Source organism: Sarcophilus harrisii, chromosome 1 (assembly GCF_902635505.1).
Source record: "Sarcophilus harrisii chromosome 1, mSarHar1.11, whole genome shotgun sequence".
In the NCBI taxonomy this organism is placed as follows: Eukaryota; Metazoa; Chordata; class Mammalia; order Dasyuromorphia; family Dasyuridae; genus Sarcophilus; species Sarcophilus harrisii.
In genome coordinates, this window is record NC_045426.1 from 79,810,481 (window position 1) to 79,826,585 (window position 16,105).

General features: G+C 38.0%; 1 protein-coding gene across 4 annotated transcripts in view; it reads left to right on the forward strand.

The window, feature by feature from the left end:
• The first annotated feature begins 8,265 nt into the window (after positions 1–8,265).
• Positions 8,266–16,105, forward strand: part of LOC100928439 (inter-alpha-trypsin inhibitor heavy chain H4) — a 36,308-nt gene continuing 28,468 nt past the window's right edge. The window contains exons 1-6 of one of the 4 annotated variants that reach the window (XM_031957551.1): positions 8,266–8,442; positions 9,328–9,488; positions 13,605–13,709; positions 13,924–14,086; positions 14,312–14,422; positions 15,264–15,392. In XM_031957551.1, the coding sequence (XP_031813411.1) occupies positions 8,362–8,442; positions 9,328–9,488; positions 13,605–13,709; positions 13,924–14,086; positions 14,312–14,422; positions 15,264–15,392 (750 nt within the window). In that variant the 5' untranslated portion in view covers positions 8,266–8,361. The remainder of the gene's footprint in view (positions 8,443–9,327; positions 9,489–13,604; positions 13,710–13,923; positions 14,087–14,311; positions 14,423–15,263; positions 15,393–16,105) is intronic. The other 3 variants (XM_031957543.1, XM_031957535.1, XM_031957539.1) reach the window with 3 other exon arrangements.

The following is a 16,105-nucleotide window of genomic DNA, read 5'->3' on the forward strand; positions in this document are numbered from 1 at the left end:
GGAACTCTCTACTTCCCAAGCATGTTATTCCATTGGGAACTGCTCCGATTGTAAAGTTCTTCCTTCTAGTGAACCAAAATCTAGTTCTCTGAAATCTTCCTAACTTTCTACAAATTCTGTCTTATAGCAAGGAAATTTTAATTTCTTTTTTTTGCAAGACAATCTGCAAATACAAGAATATAGCTATCATATTCCTCCCCCTCAAAAAAAAAAAAACTTCTCCAAGCTTAACAACACTAGTTTCTTCACTGTTTTTCATATATCCTGATTTTGATTCCTATAGATACTCTTCATTTTGTCAGTAGTCTTCCTAAACTGTGACATCCAAATTTTTTTGACATCCAAACTTGAATGTCTGTCCCCAGAGCTTTCAGTCTGATAAAAAAAATCAAAACTTACATTTATGTAACATTATATGTACCAAATCCTTTCCCTACAACAACCTTTTCAAAGTATTTAAGGAAAAAAAAGAGGTATCATTCTTGGTCTTTTTTTATTGTATGCACGTTAGCTTTAGCTTACCATTTGCTCAATTGATTTATTTTTATTCATTTATTTTTCATAATCACAATTAGAGATTTAATCGTGATTATAAGACAATCTCTCCCCCTTTTGATGGCTGCATTTCAATGACTACCTGATCATTTTTAGCAATCAATAGAAAGTATAAACCTGCCACAAGATGACTCCAATTGGTGTTTCTAGGCTTATTTTCTGTTACTCTTATTTATACATTTTCCATTCCAACTGGCCCCACTAATTTTTTACTGAAGCCTCAGAGTTAGGAGCCGAAGCTCATCTCATCTTTGACACATGTAGGTGTGTGATTGGGGACAAATTATTAAGTATTTAGTACTCTAAGTCTGGGGACAGCTAGCTGATGCAATGGATAGAGTTCTGGTCTTGGAATCAAGAAGATCTGAATTCAAATCCAGGCTAAAAAACTTCTTAGCTGTGTAATCTCGGGCAAGTCACTTAATTTCTGTTTGCTTACTCCACTGGAGAAGGGAATAGCAAAGCACTCCAGTATTTTTTTTTTTTTTTTTTGCTGAGGCAATTAAGTCTTAAGTTTCTGAGGTCAAATTTGAAGCCAGGTCCTCCTGAATTCAGGCCTGGTGCTCTATCCATTGCACCAACTTGCTACACCCCACCCCCCACTCCAATATCTTTGCCAAGAAAACTCCATGGACAGAAACTCATGAGGTTATGAAGAGTTAGACACAAATGATATAACCAAACAACTCTAAACCCAAGATGTCAAACATATTCACTTGTGGCAAAACTCCCAGATTCAAAAGTAATTGGGAAATATTTAACAAGTAATGTAACAATTAACAAATAATTTAAAAGCCAGATTCTCTTGAACTCGTTATTTTTTAAGCAGATTAAATCCAATAGGGAAATATTTTTAAACATAATTGAAAATATAATAGAACATAGATAATGTTAATCTGTGGTTTTTGAAACCAATACACAGCCAGTAAGAATCCTTATGTACAATTTAGTAGCCCTTTTTTCTTTTTGAGTTTGATATCACTGTTCTATGGAACTCTCAGTTATAAATTATAAAGAATGTGCCAATTTGCATTGGTAGCATTTCTTCATCTAAGATTTTCCTACAGCCAAATAAAATCACAGGTCTAGTTGCATATTTGCAACCTCTTTGTAGTCTGGGCTGTGTTCTGCCTTCAGCTGTGCGTCTTAGAAATCTTGATTTCTTGAGGCAGCTAGGTGGTACAATGGACAGAGAACTGGACAGAAAGATCTGAGTTCAAATGTAGTCTTGAATATCTGTAAGTAGCTGCAAGTCAACCAACCTGTCTCCTTACCTGCAAAATGGGGACAACAATAACATCTTGCTGTCATGAGGATCAAATGAGGCAACATTTGTAAAGTGCTTTTCAACCTTCCAAGATTATTTAAGACTCATTCCTGGTGCCATCTATACAGAAAGCCTTTCTGATACTCCATTCCTTAGTTAGTATTCATTTGAAGAGGTCTCAAATCATATTGTATTTATTTATCTATTTACCTATTGCCCCTCTGAGAGAATATATGCTTTTTGAAGAGTGGAGTTATTTAATTCCTCTTTTGTAATCTTAGTACCTACCAAATACATCACACATAGTAGGTACTTAAGAAATAGTTGATTTATTTTTAAGCTTTAAGTACTTTACTGCTGATCAGTTACCTAATCTTGTTAACTAAGAACTAAGAGTTGTCAATGATTTATTTTGTCTTTTTTGTACCCCAACTCAATACGAGAAGGAATTCAAGGAGAGGGAGGAACGCCAAGTTCTTTTTGGCTCCCCAATCTCCTGCCTTTTGGAGATTATATATATTATATATATTATATAACATATAATTAAAGTCTCCTAGAAACAGATGATGAGCCTGATGCAGTGGCATGATATAGTAAAAATAGGGGATTTCAATTACTCAGACATCTGCTGGAGCTCTCCCCATACCAAAATCAGAGCAGCTAATAACTTCTTCACTTGCCTTAATAGTCAATTCATCCTTCAAAAGGTAGTGTACACTGGATGGATTTGGTGGTTATTATTGAAATGTTGAAACTTTTTAATTTAATATATTATATATATTATACCCCCTTTGCAGATAGCAACACTTGGCTCATTAGTCTAAAGGTTTAATGGAGATCTGTCCAATCAGGTTCTTGGCTCAACTCCTATTAGTTCTACAGCAAAACTATTCTGCTCTTTTTGTTTCTGTTGTATTTTAATTGAGGTTATCAAGAAATGAAAGAGAAAATAGAATACAGCTATATACATTTCTTTGATTATGCCCTTATAAAGGAATGAAACCAAATATATTAAATAAGCAAAATGGAAATCCATAATTATTTCTCAGATCAGGCAAGTCAAAACTCAGGAACTCAAATGAACATAGTTCAGGTACTCAGATTCCAATCCCTCCCCTCCTGAAAAGGCCTCTCATGGTGTCCTAAAATAGGGCAAAGTATTAGTGATCCTAGTTTGATCCCAAGATGCTTCCGTTCTCTCATTAGTGTCCAGTTTGGTCCTAATCTTCTCACTATTTTTTTTCTCTTTAAAAAATATATTACTGGGACAGCTATTTGGTACAGTGCATAGAGTACCAGCCCTGAAGTTAGGAGGACCTGAGTGCAAATATAGCCTCCGAGACTTAACACTTCCTAGTTGTGTGACCTTGGGCAAGTCACTTAACCCCAACTGCCTCAGCAAACAAATAAACAAAAATATAATTACTTATTTATTTTAGCATTTGTTTTTAAAAAATTGAATTCCAAATTCTCTCCCTCTTACCATTACGAAGACATGGAATGTGATATCAGTTATATATGTAATTGTACATATAACATTCCCATATTAGCCATGTTGAAAAAAAAAAGCAAGAATAATAAAGAAAGTGAAAAAATTATGCATCAGTCTGCTTTCAGACTCTATCACTTCTTTCTCTGAAGGTGGATAGCATTTTTCAAAATAAGTCCTTTGTAATTGTCTTGGATCATTTTACCATTCATAGTTGATCATTGTACAAAATTGCTATTACTGTATACAATGCTCTTCTGGTTCTGCTCACTTTACATCAATTCATATAGGTGTGAGATGGTATCTCAGAAATTTGTATTTCTGTAATCAATACTGATTTAGGATACTTTTATATGGCTATAGATAGCTTTGGTTTCTTCTGAAAACTGCCTATTCATATCTTTGACCATTTGTCTATGGGGGAATGACTTGTATTCTTATAAATTTGACTCAATTCTCTAAATATTTGAGAAATGAGATCTTTATCAAAGAAACTTACTGTAAAAAATGTTCCCCAGCTTCTTGTTTTCCTTCTAATCTTGGCTGCATTGGTTTTGTTTGTGCAAAAACTTTTAAATTTAATGTAGTCAGAACTATCTATATACTGTAATGCTTACTAGCTCTTGTTTGGTCATTAATTCTTCCTTTTTCCATAGATATTTCAGGTGAAAATTTTCCATGCCCTTCAATTTGCTAAAAAATATTATCTCTTATGTTACCATAGAGATTTTATGACACTATAGTTGTCTACAAGGCACTATTCCACTCACTTCTCATTCAACTCCTTATGTGATATATTCCCAGCTTAACCCTAGTCCCAGCTCATGCTTAGAGGAATGGATGAACTCAATGAAATTCAGCCTTCCCTCAGGAAAATGATGACTGGTTCTGGAGGGGAAATATGGATTGATGCCAATTTTGCTTCTCTCTTCTTTTATCTTGTCTAGAATCTTATTCACCCCTAGTTTCAGTCTTTTTGTTAGTCTACCCAGAAAAAGAGGAATTAATCACTTACCTTAAACTATTAAACCCTGCCCTAAGCTTACTATTTTTACACCAAAGATGTCTGGGGGAGACTAGAATGAGGAGTTTACTAAAGGAACCAACTTTACTTCTTTGACAAAGGAGTTTCAGCAGAGGACAAAATCCAAGAAAGGAACTAGTTGTAAAAACCATGGCCTCAGTTGTCTCTATACAAACATCTAAAGTTTAGGTATCAAACAGGATTATGTATCTTATTTAAGATGAACAAGATATGTAAAGGAGATTGGGTGGTGGGTTACCCTTATATATTAAAATATTATACTCATGTGAGGAAATCCTAGAATCAGATGAGGGAAGCACCATGGAAAGTATTTGGGTAAAGATCAAAGTAAGGAGAAACATAAATGATTTGGTTAACAAAACATACTGTAAACTTGATTAGTCAGAAAAAGGAAATAGATGAGAAGTTTGAGAAACAGATGATGAGCCTGATGCAGTGGCATGATATAGTAGAAATAGGGGATTTCAGTTACTCAGACATCTGCTGGAGCTCTCTCCATACCAAAATCAGAGCAGCTAATAACTTCTTCACTTGCCTTAATAGTCAATTCATCCTTCAAAAGGTAGTGTACACTGGATGGATTTGGTGGTTATTATTGAAATGTTGAAAATTTTGAGGAAAAAAATTTCTCTTTCCTAGAGGTCATGATAAAGAGATAAAAGAAATATATGCAGTACTTGGAGAGCAGATTTCAAAGGGGTTGGAGGAAAAATAAGTAGGATTCCATATATTTCAGGGGAAATCAGCCCAAGATGAATGAGTGGTGTTCAAGAATAAAATTTCTGAAAATGCAAAAGGAAAGAATTTCAGTGAAAAGGGAAAATGGGCTTTGTCTGTACAAGGAACTTATCAATCAATTTCAATTTTCAAAAAGAAGTTATATAGAGAAAGGAAGCAAAGCTGGGTAACAGAAGATGAATATAGGGTGCAACATGATCACACTGTAGAAATAGGAACATTAATTCTAGAATGAATTAAGTCTGATGAGATAAGCTAAGTTCAACAGAAAAGATATTTTTTGAGCTATACTGAGAAAAGTAGATTCAAAGAAGGGGTGAGACTGTAGATGATATGATAATAATTGGCAAAAGAGAGAAAGTAAAGCTGCTCAGCTATTATGGTATTTGTTTTTTCTACAAAGAATAATATTTTACATTGAGAATGACAACAAAATGATTAATGGAACTAAAACCCAAGTCAAATTTAGTAAGAAAGTATCACTTGTCTTTGATGAATTCAGATTACCTACATATATCCTTGGATCTTTGAGGTCTCACATAATTAAGAAGTATAGAACAGTGGCATGAAACTCAACTAGAAACAAAGACCAATAACCTATATTAAGGATGCAGAATGACTATACCTATATATATATATATATATATATATATGTATAATATCTTGTCTTCTCAAATTGGTGGGGGAGGGATAGAACTTAGAATTGAAAATAAAAATTAAGTTTAAAAATAAAATGTAATGTTATCTATGTTTTGCTGTTTTGATTTATTTTTAAATATTTCCCAATTACATTTTAATCTGGTTCAGGCTGCACTTGGTTGTGTTGCCTATATGTTTGACACCTCTAATATAGAAAGATTGCTTTGTAGCAGTGAGGGACTTGTTGAGATTATTTAACATAAATTTATGGTGAATTCAATAAGCACAGTTTTCTGGTTTTCTCCAACTCCAATCAATGTATGTGAATGGTGCCAAAACAGATGGATAGTGGAAATGTCCAGTATTGAAATTAGGGAAAGGATGATTGATGATATGCAAAGGAATTCTGATCTGGGTCTGACTCAGGCCAATCTCCTGGTAATTTAGCTTACATTATGAAACAAAATGAGACACTCATTAAGTCATTTGACAATTAAAAGGAGCTTTACTTAACCATGACAGAAAAGAATCATATATCGACCATCCCTGTATTTGAATCAGACAATCGAAACTCCTGACTCCTTTGCTGTGTTAATTATTGTAATTCACCAGACAAATGTCTAAGAATAATCCTCCGACCCCAGATCCTTTGACTACTTTATCTGTAGGTCAGCACCTGTACAAAATATCAACAGTCTCTGAGCCAACTATGTCTTGAGGAATACCCTGATATCTTTTAAAGAAAAATTAACCTAATCTGCATTGAAGGAAGAGTTAAAATGTTGTTCCTCTCATGGGGAGTAAAGAGTATAGCATAGAGTTTGAGTCACCAAGAGCTCAAGATAGAAAAGAGTGGAAAGTATAGTAAGTTCAGGGATAATGACTTGAAAAAGGACAGAGGGAAAGAAGGAAGGAATGGAGGTCACAGTAAAGATAAAAAAGAGGATTCGGGTCTTAAGACATAGGGAAAGTAACAAATCAGGTGGATGGTCCAGTTTGGTATCTGGTCTGGCCCCTGGAGAAAGCTCCAGAGCAAGACTAGAAAAGGGAAGGCAAATGACCAAGTCTGACCCCTGGAAATGCCTAGGATTGTGGTGGCTAGGAGCCCTTGAAAATTTTGGGGGAAAGTAGTGGTTCCATAGATGATGATCAGGTATATTCTGGACTCCAAAGATTACAATCAGAAAGCAGTTCACTATAAAGTAGAGTAAGATTTTTGACAGAGACCCAAGTTCCTGGACCAGGAAGTTCTGCTTGATAGAACTAGCTGTCTATCTAGGGAATTCTCTTCCCTTTGTTCTAAAAAAACTTGCTGCCTGTGGCAAAGAATCTCCTGAAAATGAGGGGCTATGGTTAGTTCTTTGACGGGAACAACACAGGTCACCTCTTTTGGGGGGAAAAAATCAAAGAAAGTGCTTTGTTCTGTTCTGTTTCTTTTCAAAGGGAATTGTTGCTGATCCTCTGGTAGAGAAGTGGGCTGTAAATTTTTTACATGCACGTTAAAAAAAAAAAAAGACAGCTTTGAACTTTAAAAGCACAACAGAGTCCACTCTTTCCATGAGGAAGACATAGCAATAAAGGTGAGATCTTCAACTAATGTCAGAAACTAGAAGCCGAGAAGCTATGCAGGCAGATATCCTGTAAGGCTGTACTTGGCAGTGTCTGTTAGAGACTTTGCAGTCTCTGGATATTCTGGCACAAACTTCATGTACAGCAAAGCAGCATGTGGTGGAGACAGTATAACCAGAGGAAAGAGAATGAAGATATCACCGAAAGACAGCAGTGTGTCTACACCATGAGATGAGAACTGCCCCACATAAAGGCACACTGACTACTCTATTCCTTCTGCATGTCTTCTCTGCACATGTTCCCTATAGATCTTCTCGTCAATGGTGTTCATTTGAGGGAGAGTTTGCCTTGTATTTAAAAAGAAAATATTTTATGATGGTTTTTGTTCTATATGATTATTTTATTACTTTATAATTTTATCATTCTTTAAATGTCTTTGTTTTGAGATACTTGTGTCCTTTAGTTGATAATTAAATTAAATACATTGGTGGAGGCTCCTGAGCTGTGATTTTTTTTGAGATAAAACCTACAGAATACTTCAAATCTGGGTTAATTTCCTCTGGGGTGTCCACTTTGGAAGTTGGGGGAGGCTGACCCCAAGTGCTACAAATACTTTTGTATTGAATTGACCTTGACACTATTCCCTTCTGAATGTATTCCCTGTGTCACTCTTTCTTCCACTTCAGCGTGACTTAGTCAAAATGCTGGCGTTGAAAAAGAAGCATGTGGCTCAGAAAACAAGACTAAGAAAGGAGAGGTCAATGGGTAGCATGGACTCCCCATTGTCTGTTGCAGACCGAGTCACTTTCAAGCTTTCCTGTTTAAAATAGGAGAGGAAGGTGTTTCTCAATAGATCAAAGGCTCTCTGAGAGGTGGAGTCTGGCAGCACATCCTGAGCTATTGTATTTGGTTAGCAAATATCTACCACCTTGGGATCAGCTTCCTGGAATCTGCCCCCTAACCTCAGGGATGAGTCCAGGTGAGAGAAGGGAGGAAAGGAAAGTTACTAATTCATAGAAGCTTCTAAGTTCTGGCTCCTTCTCTCCCTACACAACCAGGATGGAGGGTCTAACCTATGCCCTGTTACTTGCTATTCTCTTTCTTCTGCTGGCCTCCTTCAACCTCAGTGATGCCCAGGAGGTACCTGTATATATGTGTTCATGAGCATGTATGACTGCATATTTGTGAACTTATACTGGCACAATATTTAGAAGCGTATTTGTATATTTGTGTGCCTATATAGAAATAGAAGGGTATGAATGTGTGTGTTGTTGAGTCTATCTGGAAGGGCCTTTGGGTTGAATATTCTGGGGTGCCTAGATACGGTATGCCAGGGACATGGGAACTAGATGATGGTGATGATTATGTCTGTATGTGGTAGTTGGGGAAGTGGGGACCTAAATAACCCAGAAGTTTGGTGAATTTTCTCTACAGAAGGTTATAACAAGACTTCCATAGACCTTGGGTCACTGAGAGAAGTCTATCCTAAGGAAATGGAGATGCTCTAGCATAAGTTTTGGACACTTGATCAAGCCTTCGCTTCCTTATTAAGAGAATGGCACTCCCTTAGGTTGGGGGGTGGGAAGAGAAGAAGTCTTGGAGTTTCAAAGGCTCTGTGTTCACTCCTAGTCTTTACCTACCTGTGCTACCATCAGCCCTTGATGAGAGACTAGGATAGGTTTCATTCTTTCCATCTATAAAAGTAAGAGACAGAGACACAAAAATGACGTGGCCCAAGTTGCCAAACAAATGAACATAGTCAGGACTAAACCTCATAATTCCCAGTGTAGCTCAAACCTTCTCACTCCTATTCCCCCATTCCTAGACTTTAAATCGTGTCCCTAAGCAATGGACATGGATTATACTTCACTAATACGAATGTCCATGGTGACCACTGATCAGTTTGTAAATGGCTCGGTAAGGTCAGGGAAATGTCATTAGTAGGGGAAGAACTGAAGGCTAGCAGAGAAGAGACCACCAGAAATCCTTCCACCGTGTCTCCTTCTGGTACCATTCATACTCCAGGATGGCATTGACATCTATAGTCTCACTATGGACTCCAGGATCACATCACGATTTGCCCACACCACCATCACCAGCCATGTGGTCAATAAAGCTGAACGAGCCCAAGAAGCCATCTTCCAGGTGGAGATGCCCCAGACAGCCTTCATCACCAACTTCTCCATGTAGGTACTGACTCTTAGCAGCTTTCAATTATCTTCATACTTCAATATCCTGTGCTTCTCAATTTCCTTATGAAGAGTTTCAGGAAGAAGATTCATGATCTGAGGTATATACACTAATGTGCAGAATATAGGTAATGTGAACTTAACATTTAATACAAGAAAATCAATAATCCATATGACTCACAGAGACTTGGTGGGATGAGACTTATAATCAGTATTTTGTAATGCAACATCAAAACCCAGTTTTTAAAAAATTGATTTGAGAGTCTGCATCTGCATGGACATTAATGGAATCAAGAAAAAAATGCAGGTATTGAATATTTAGCTAAGAATAAAAGGAAAGAGAAAGAAAAGATAACTCTTTTCATTAGGAATATACAACAAACTGCCTGACCAGATGGAGGGTATATATGATGCTTTTCTAGTAGTAGTAGATTTCTATAGTATTTTAAGATTTTTAGAATGTTATCCTCAGAACAATTGTTAAGAGATACTCATTGTAAATATTGATATTCCCATTTTGAAGCTAAAGAAACAAAGGTTCAGAGAAACTAAGTGACATTTATAAGGTTAGATGGCAATAAAGTTTCCAAATTGATCTTGAACACACATTTTCTAAATGCAAGTATGGACAAAATACTCTTTCATCAGGATGCCTATAGATCATGAAACAGGCACAGAGACAAGATAGAATAATAACAAGGAATGTCATCTCTCTAGATATCTGGTGAAGGTATCTTTCTAGAAACACAATTTTAAAACCTCTTCATTTGCTTGATTGATTTAATAACATGGATAAAGACATTGTAGACTGTTTTAGTGCCTTTGTTGATGATAGAAAGGGGGAAGAAGTAGTTAATATATTGGACAACAGAAGAATCAAGCTTCAAAATGATCACTAGGAGCTAGAACAATGAGAATGAGTTGAAACAGCCATGGAAATAAAACAGAAATAGATTCTAGTTGAAATATAATAAGAATAAATATGCCTTAGAACTTAAGTGAAATTGATTTTTTTGATTTTTTTGCTGATTTTTTATGATTTTTTTGATTCACTATGACCACTGAGATCCCATTCACATCTAGAATTTGATGATTCCTTACCTATTTTAATTACTCCTTCCTCCAAGAAATCTCCCTTCTCCTTTCCTTTTGAGTCCCTTACCATAATCCCCTTTCTTAAGATACCCAGTTAATCAACAAGTTTTATTAAGATCCTACTATGTTCCAGGAACTATGCTAAATGATGAAGATACAAAAAAGGGGCGGAGGGGAGACAAAATTACCTATTCTTAAGAACTTTGCTGTTTAATGAGAGAGAGAGAAAATGTAGATATAGGTGGAGTCGATGGGAAGCTATGTTAGGTGGAATGGATTTGCATTAAGGGAGAAACAGCAAAAGTTTCTTGCAGAAAGTAGGATTTTAGATGAGACTTGGAGAAAGTCAGAGAAGCCAGGAGGCAGAGATGAGGAAGGGTAACTCTAAGCATGGAAAACAGCCAGTGAAAAGGCATGGAGTCAAGAGAAAGGCATGAAGTCAAGAGATGGGGTGTCTTGTACAAGGAAGTCAATGGCACTGGATTGTAAAAGGAGGTACATAAAGCCTGGAAAGGTAATAAAGGAATTTAAAAGTCAATAGGGGAGTTTTTATATGATCCCGAAGTTAATAGGGTGTGTATATGACATAGACAGACCTGGACTTTAGGAAGATCAATTTTAAAGCTGAGTGGAGAATAAACTCCAGTAGCAGAAAACTGGTCCTAGGAGGACAACCTGAAAATATTTCCAGAGTTCTGACATGAAATGATAAGGGCTCACATCAGGATGGTAGCTCTGTGAATGGAAGTTCAGACTGGTCCTATTCCTTCCGTCTCTTAGCCTGTGAATACCCTGATGGAACACCCTCCCTGGCTCTGTTCTTTCTCTGTTCCCAACAAGATCTTAATCACCAAGATTTTTTCTCAGCCTTCACCCTTCTTGATCTCTCTTTAATTTTTATGAGTTATCTGTTCTGACTACATACTCTGTTCTCCCCTGCCCTGAGGCTTTATGACATGGCACTTCCCAGGTTTTCCTAGTACTTCTCTATTAGCATTTTTCTAGCATTCCTCAATCTCCTTTGCTAGATTCTCATTTATTCCCAACCTCCTATGCATAAATTTATCTCAGAATTCTTTCTTGGCCTTCTCTTCCTGTTCTATCCTACTGTCTTGGTGAGCTTATCAGTTCCCATTGGTTCAGTTTTTCTCTTTATGTAGACCACTCTCGTATCTGCATATCCAACTCTTCTCTCTTCCCTGAGTCCCAAGTTCCCAATTGTCTACTGCCATCTTGAGCTCAATATGTCCAAAATGAAAGTTGTCAGCTTTCCTTTTGGATTCATTCTTCTCAATACTCAATAAGGTCAATATTCCTATTGATTTGAATGTTTACCTATTCATGCTGGTCCATCCCATACAACTCTCCTTCATGGCCTTCCATAAATGCACCACAAGTGGTTCCCCAAAAATAATATGGCTTTTCTCAATTTCACCTGACTTCTCAAGAATGTCAGTGGAGGATTTGGGCTATCAAATGTCTTTTTCTCTCACCATGTGACCATCTCATCTTTCCTGTCGGATATTTCTCTGATGACATTCTTTCCCACTCTTTTCGCTCAAAGTTCCTCATTTTAAAATATATATATTACAACCCACTGACATCTACAATTCATGCTTCTCTACATTTCTTTCCTTACATTAATTTTTCAATTTTTTCAGCCTTTTGGATTGATGTATCACAACAATGGTTGAATATTAGTACTTAAAAGCTGGGCCTTTGTTTCTGAGAGAGAACTGGAGTCTTTGAGTATTGCAGTTTCCTAGTCAACCCACACAATCCATTCTCTTCCACCTGTTTAATCTGAAGCCCAACTAACTCATTGTCCAGTTATATAGCCACAATGAGTTGACCTCCTAACTTCCCTGTTCCTTTTGAGAGCACTATCATACCTTCTGACTAGTCACTCTCTCTCACAAAATTAATCATTTTTGAGTCTTTCTTCTCTCCCATCCTCCATATTAACTCACTTCCCAAGTCTTTTTTCTTTATTATTATTTTTTAATTAAAGCTTTTTATTTTCAAAATACATACATGGATAATTTTCAACATTCACCCTTACAAAACCCTGTGTTCTAATTTTTTCCCTCCCTTGCTCCCACCCTCTCCCCCAGACAGCAAATGATCAAATATATGTTAAACATGTGCAATTCTTCCATATGTACTTCCACAAATATCATGCTACACAAGAAAAATCAGTTCAAAAAGGGAAAAAATGAGAAAGAAAATAAAATGCAAATAAACAAAAAAAAAGAATGAAAATATTATGTTGTGATCCACACTCAATTCTCACTTTCCAAGTTTTTTTGATACTGCCTCAGAATCTCTTGCATCTACCTCTGTTCCACTCACATGGCCAACGCCCTAGGTTAGAATCCTGTTATTTTTCACCTTTTCTCTTGCAATGGACTTCTACTTAGTTTTCCTGTACCTGTTTTCTCCTCTCTCCAATATAGCTTCCAACACAGGAATGGTTCATTATTGAATGTCATTTGGGAAAGCTTACTTGTTCCCTAAAAATATTTTAAGTGATGATGTCCTTGAATTGTGTAATAAGCTAAGAAACGTATGCAATAATCAGATGGTGAAAGATTTTAAATAATAAATAGAAAAGTTAATATAGGAATTGTTCAGAATAAGGAGCTAAAATAGTTAGGTTGTGTTGTATCGATGTTATGGGCAGCTAAGTGATGTGACAGATATTGGACCTGAAATAAATAAGGAAGACCTGAGTTCAAATACAGCCTCAGATACCTTTTAGCTAATCACGAAGCAAATCAATTAACCCTGTTTGCCTCAGTTTCCTCATCCATTAACATGAACTGGAGAACTAAAATGGCTAACTACTCCAGTGATCCCAAATGGGATCACAAAGAATGGGTCATAACTGAATAACGATAACAATTGTAGATATTACTTAACATTAAAATCCAATCTGCCCCCTCCTCAATTTCTCTAGCCCCCTTTCCTCAGCATTTCTGAACTCCTTCTCTAAGGAGTTTCTTCCTCCCTTCTTAGGATCGTTGATGGTGTGACATACCCAGGGGAGCTGAAGGGGAAGACAGCTCCCCAGGAGAAGTATCTCTTAGCTCTGGCCAAGGGACAGCATGTTCAAATCCTCAAGTAAGCATTTGGGATGGGAGTTGTTCAGGGACAGCCAAGGGACCAGGAAGCCCCATGCAGCTAGCGTCCTTCCTGAGAGCACCTCCTGCCCTTTTTAGGCTGTGGCCATGACAACACTGACAATAATCTCTATATGGACAAATTCTGCCCAAGCTCTCCCTGCCCCCTACCCTGTCCACTCTCAGTGACACTAAGGAGCCCACCTCCCACCCAGGACCACAGGGAGGAATCTGGAGCAGTTCCAGGTGTCTGTCAATGTGGCCCCAACTGCCAATGTCACCTTTGAACTTGTCTATGAGGAACTGTTGAAGCGGCAGCTGGGGAAATATGAGCTAATGCTGAAGGTCCAGCCCCAACAACTAGTCAAACATCTGCAGGTAAGAGGGCTGAGTTGTGGGTCACCCTCTAGGAAACCTGCCATGATGCATTTACTCTACTTCCTCAGCAGAGAGAAGTGTGTCTCTTTCTCCCACTTACTTTAGACCAGGGTCTCCTAAGGGCCAGAGCCTCTTTCTCCTCAGATCGGAACCTCCCTGAGCATAGAGCTATTATCTTCCCACAGACCCCAGACTTTTCTTATACCATCTCTCTCCATCCCACAGATAGATATCCATATCTTTGAACCTCAGGGTATCAGCTCCCTGGACACCGATATCTCCTTTATGACCAAAGATCTGGAAGATGCTCTCACTACAACACAGAACAAGACCAAGGTCAGACGCTGAAACCTGGGAGAGCAGAGTTTGGGCTGAAGTCTAAGTCATTATAGAGTCAGGAGGCAATGAGGTACAAGGCAGGAGATGGAATGGGGCAGGTCAGTGCAGTCAGTTTTCAGACCCATGTACACACAGAGCGTACTAGGGGTTTGGCCATTCCATTGAGGGATTTGGATACTATTGAAGCACTGGACATAACCAAAAAACAATTGTAGATGTTAAGTGAATGATTTAGAGACGTATTGAGGTAGAAGAGGATTGCCCCCTCTTTTATCCCAGGCTGTCACATCCTTTGTCCCAGTCTAATCACTAGGTGAAATTGTAAGCTGTCAGTCACAGACAGCTTTGCTTGTTTACCATGGTAGAGTCTAATATATTCAGGTCCCCCGTGAGGAAGAGCAGGAATTATTATTATTGTCTCTTTTCCTAATTCATGTTAGAGCAGCAATGAAGGTTATTCCTAGTAAGTTGTTTACGTTCCAATTTTACCACCACTACTCATCATGTAGGTGACTCACACTCCTCCTCCCCATATCCTGTAGCTTGGCTCCTAGGCAGATGTTCCCAAGGGCTTCTCCCTGGCATCTGTGCCCCATATGCCCTCTCTTGGGCCTTCTTGTTCGCCATTGTTTCCACTTCCATTCACATAATTCTTCAACCTCAAAGTAAGGATCTGGAGAATCTGATGAACCAATATCTGACAGGTAAGCCTCTCTTTTAGAAGTCTCTGGGCATTGCTGAAGATGGATTATTCCGGCTTCCCCAACTCTTAGACCACTGACAGAACCCAGAATATCTTCTGCCTTTTCAGCTAATTTCTCAGCTTCTCCTCCTGCAGGCTCACATTGTGTTCAAGCCATCTCTGGCCCAGCAGCAAGAGGAGCCAGGGAAGCCAGACACGATACTGGATGGTAACTTCATCGTTCGTTATGATGTGGACCGAACCAGTGCTGCAGGGGACATCCAGGTGAAAGGGCCTGGCAATGAGAAAGATGGGCTTTGGGCACCTTGTAGGAAGAAAGCAGCTGCCAAGCCCTTCTATCCTTTGATTTTAGCAATGCTGTAAACTTTTGGGAAATCAATCCAAGAGGAAACATTGGCCCTCCCTTGTGTACCTAGTTCTGTGCTTAGCAGCATTGTGAAGGAGACACAGGCTGTGCCATCTAGGACCCTGCCCTCGGAGAAGTAGTCTGAGAGATACAGGACATCATTGTGTACATGAACTTTATTGCTTACATATCTTGGCTTCTGTTTTGTCTTCTGTGTAATGAAGGGTTTACTACATAGTGGCTAAAAACCCTTTCAGTTCTTATATTCTTATATTTTGTGATTAAGTGCCCAATCTATGAATCAAGTTGAAATGAAGTATGAACTGGATGCTTCTGCTCAGGTTAATTGGTGGGCACTAGGAGGCTAAGGGACTGCCAGCTCAATCCAGAATTTGTCTCAGTAAGGTCCCAGGAACTCATTTCTTTCTTGTTTTTCTTCCTCTTCATCTCTTCATAAAGGAGAGACCAATCCTATCTGCTGCTGATCTTCTGTGCTCTTTTTGAATTTGTGTCCATTTTTCGCTTTGAGGGAGATAATGTTTTTGGACCTCAGTCCTCCGTTCTAGCAGAATCTCACATCTGAGATCCATAATACCTTACATTCTAACTGCAAATGGTGCAGACAAACAGC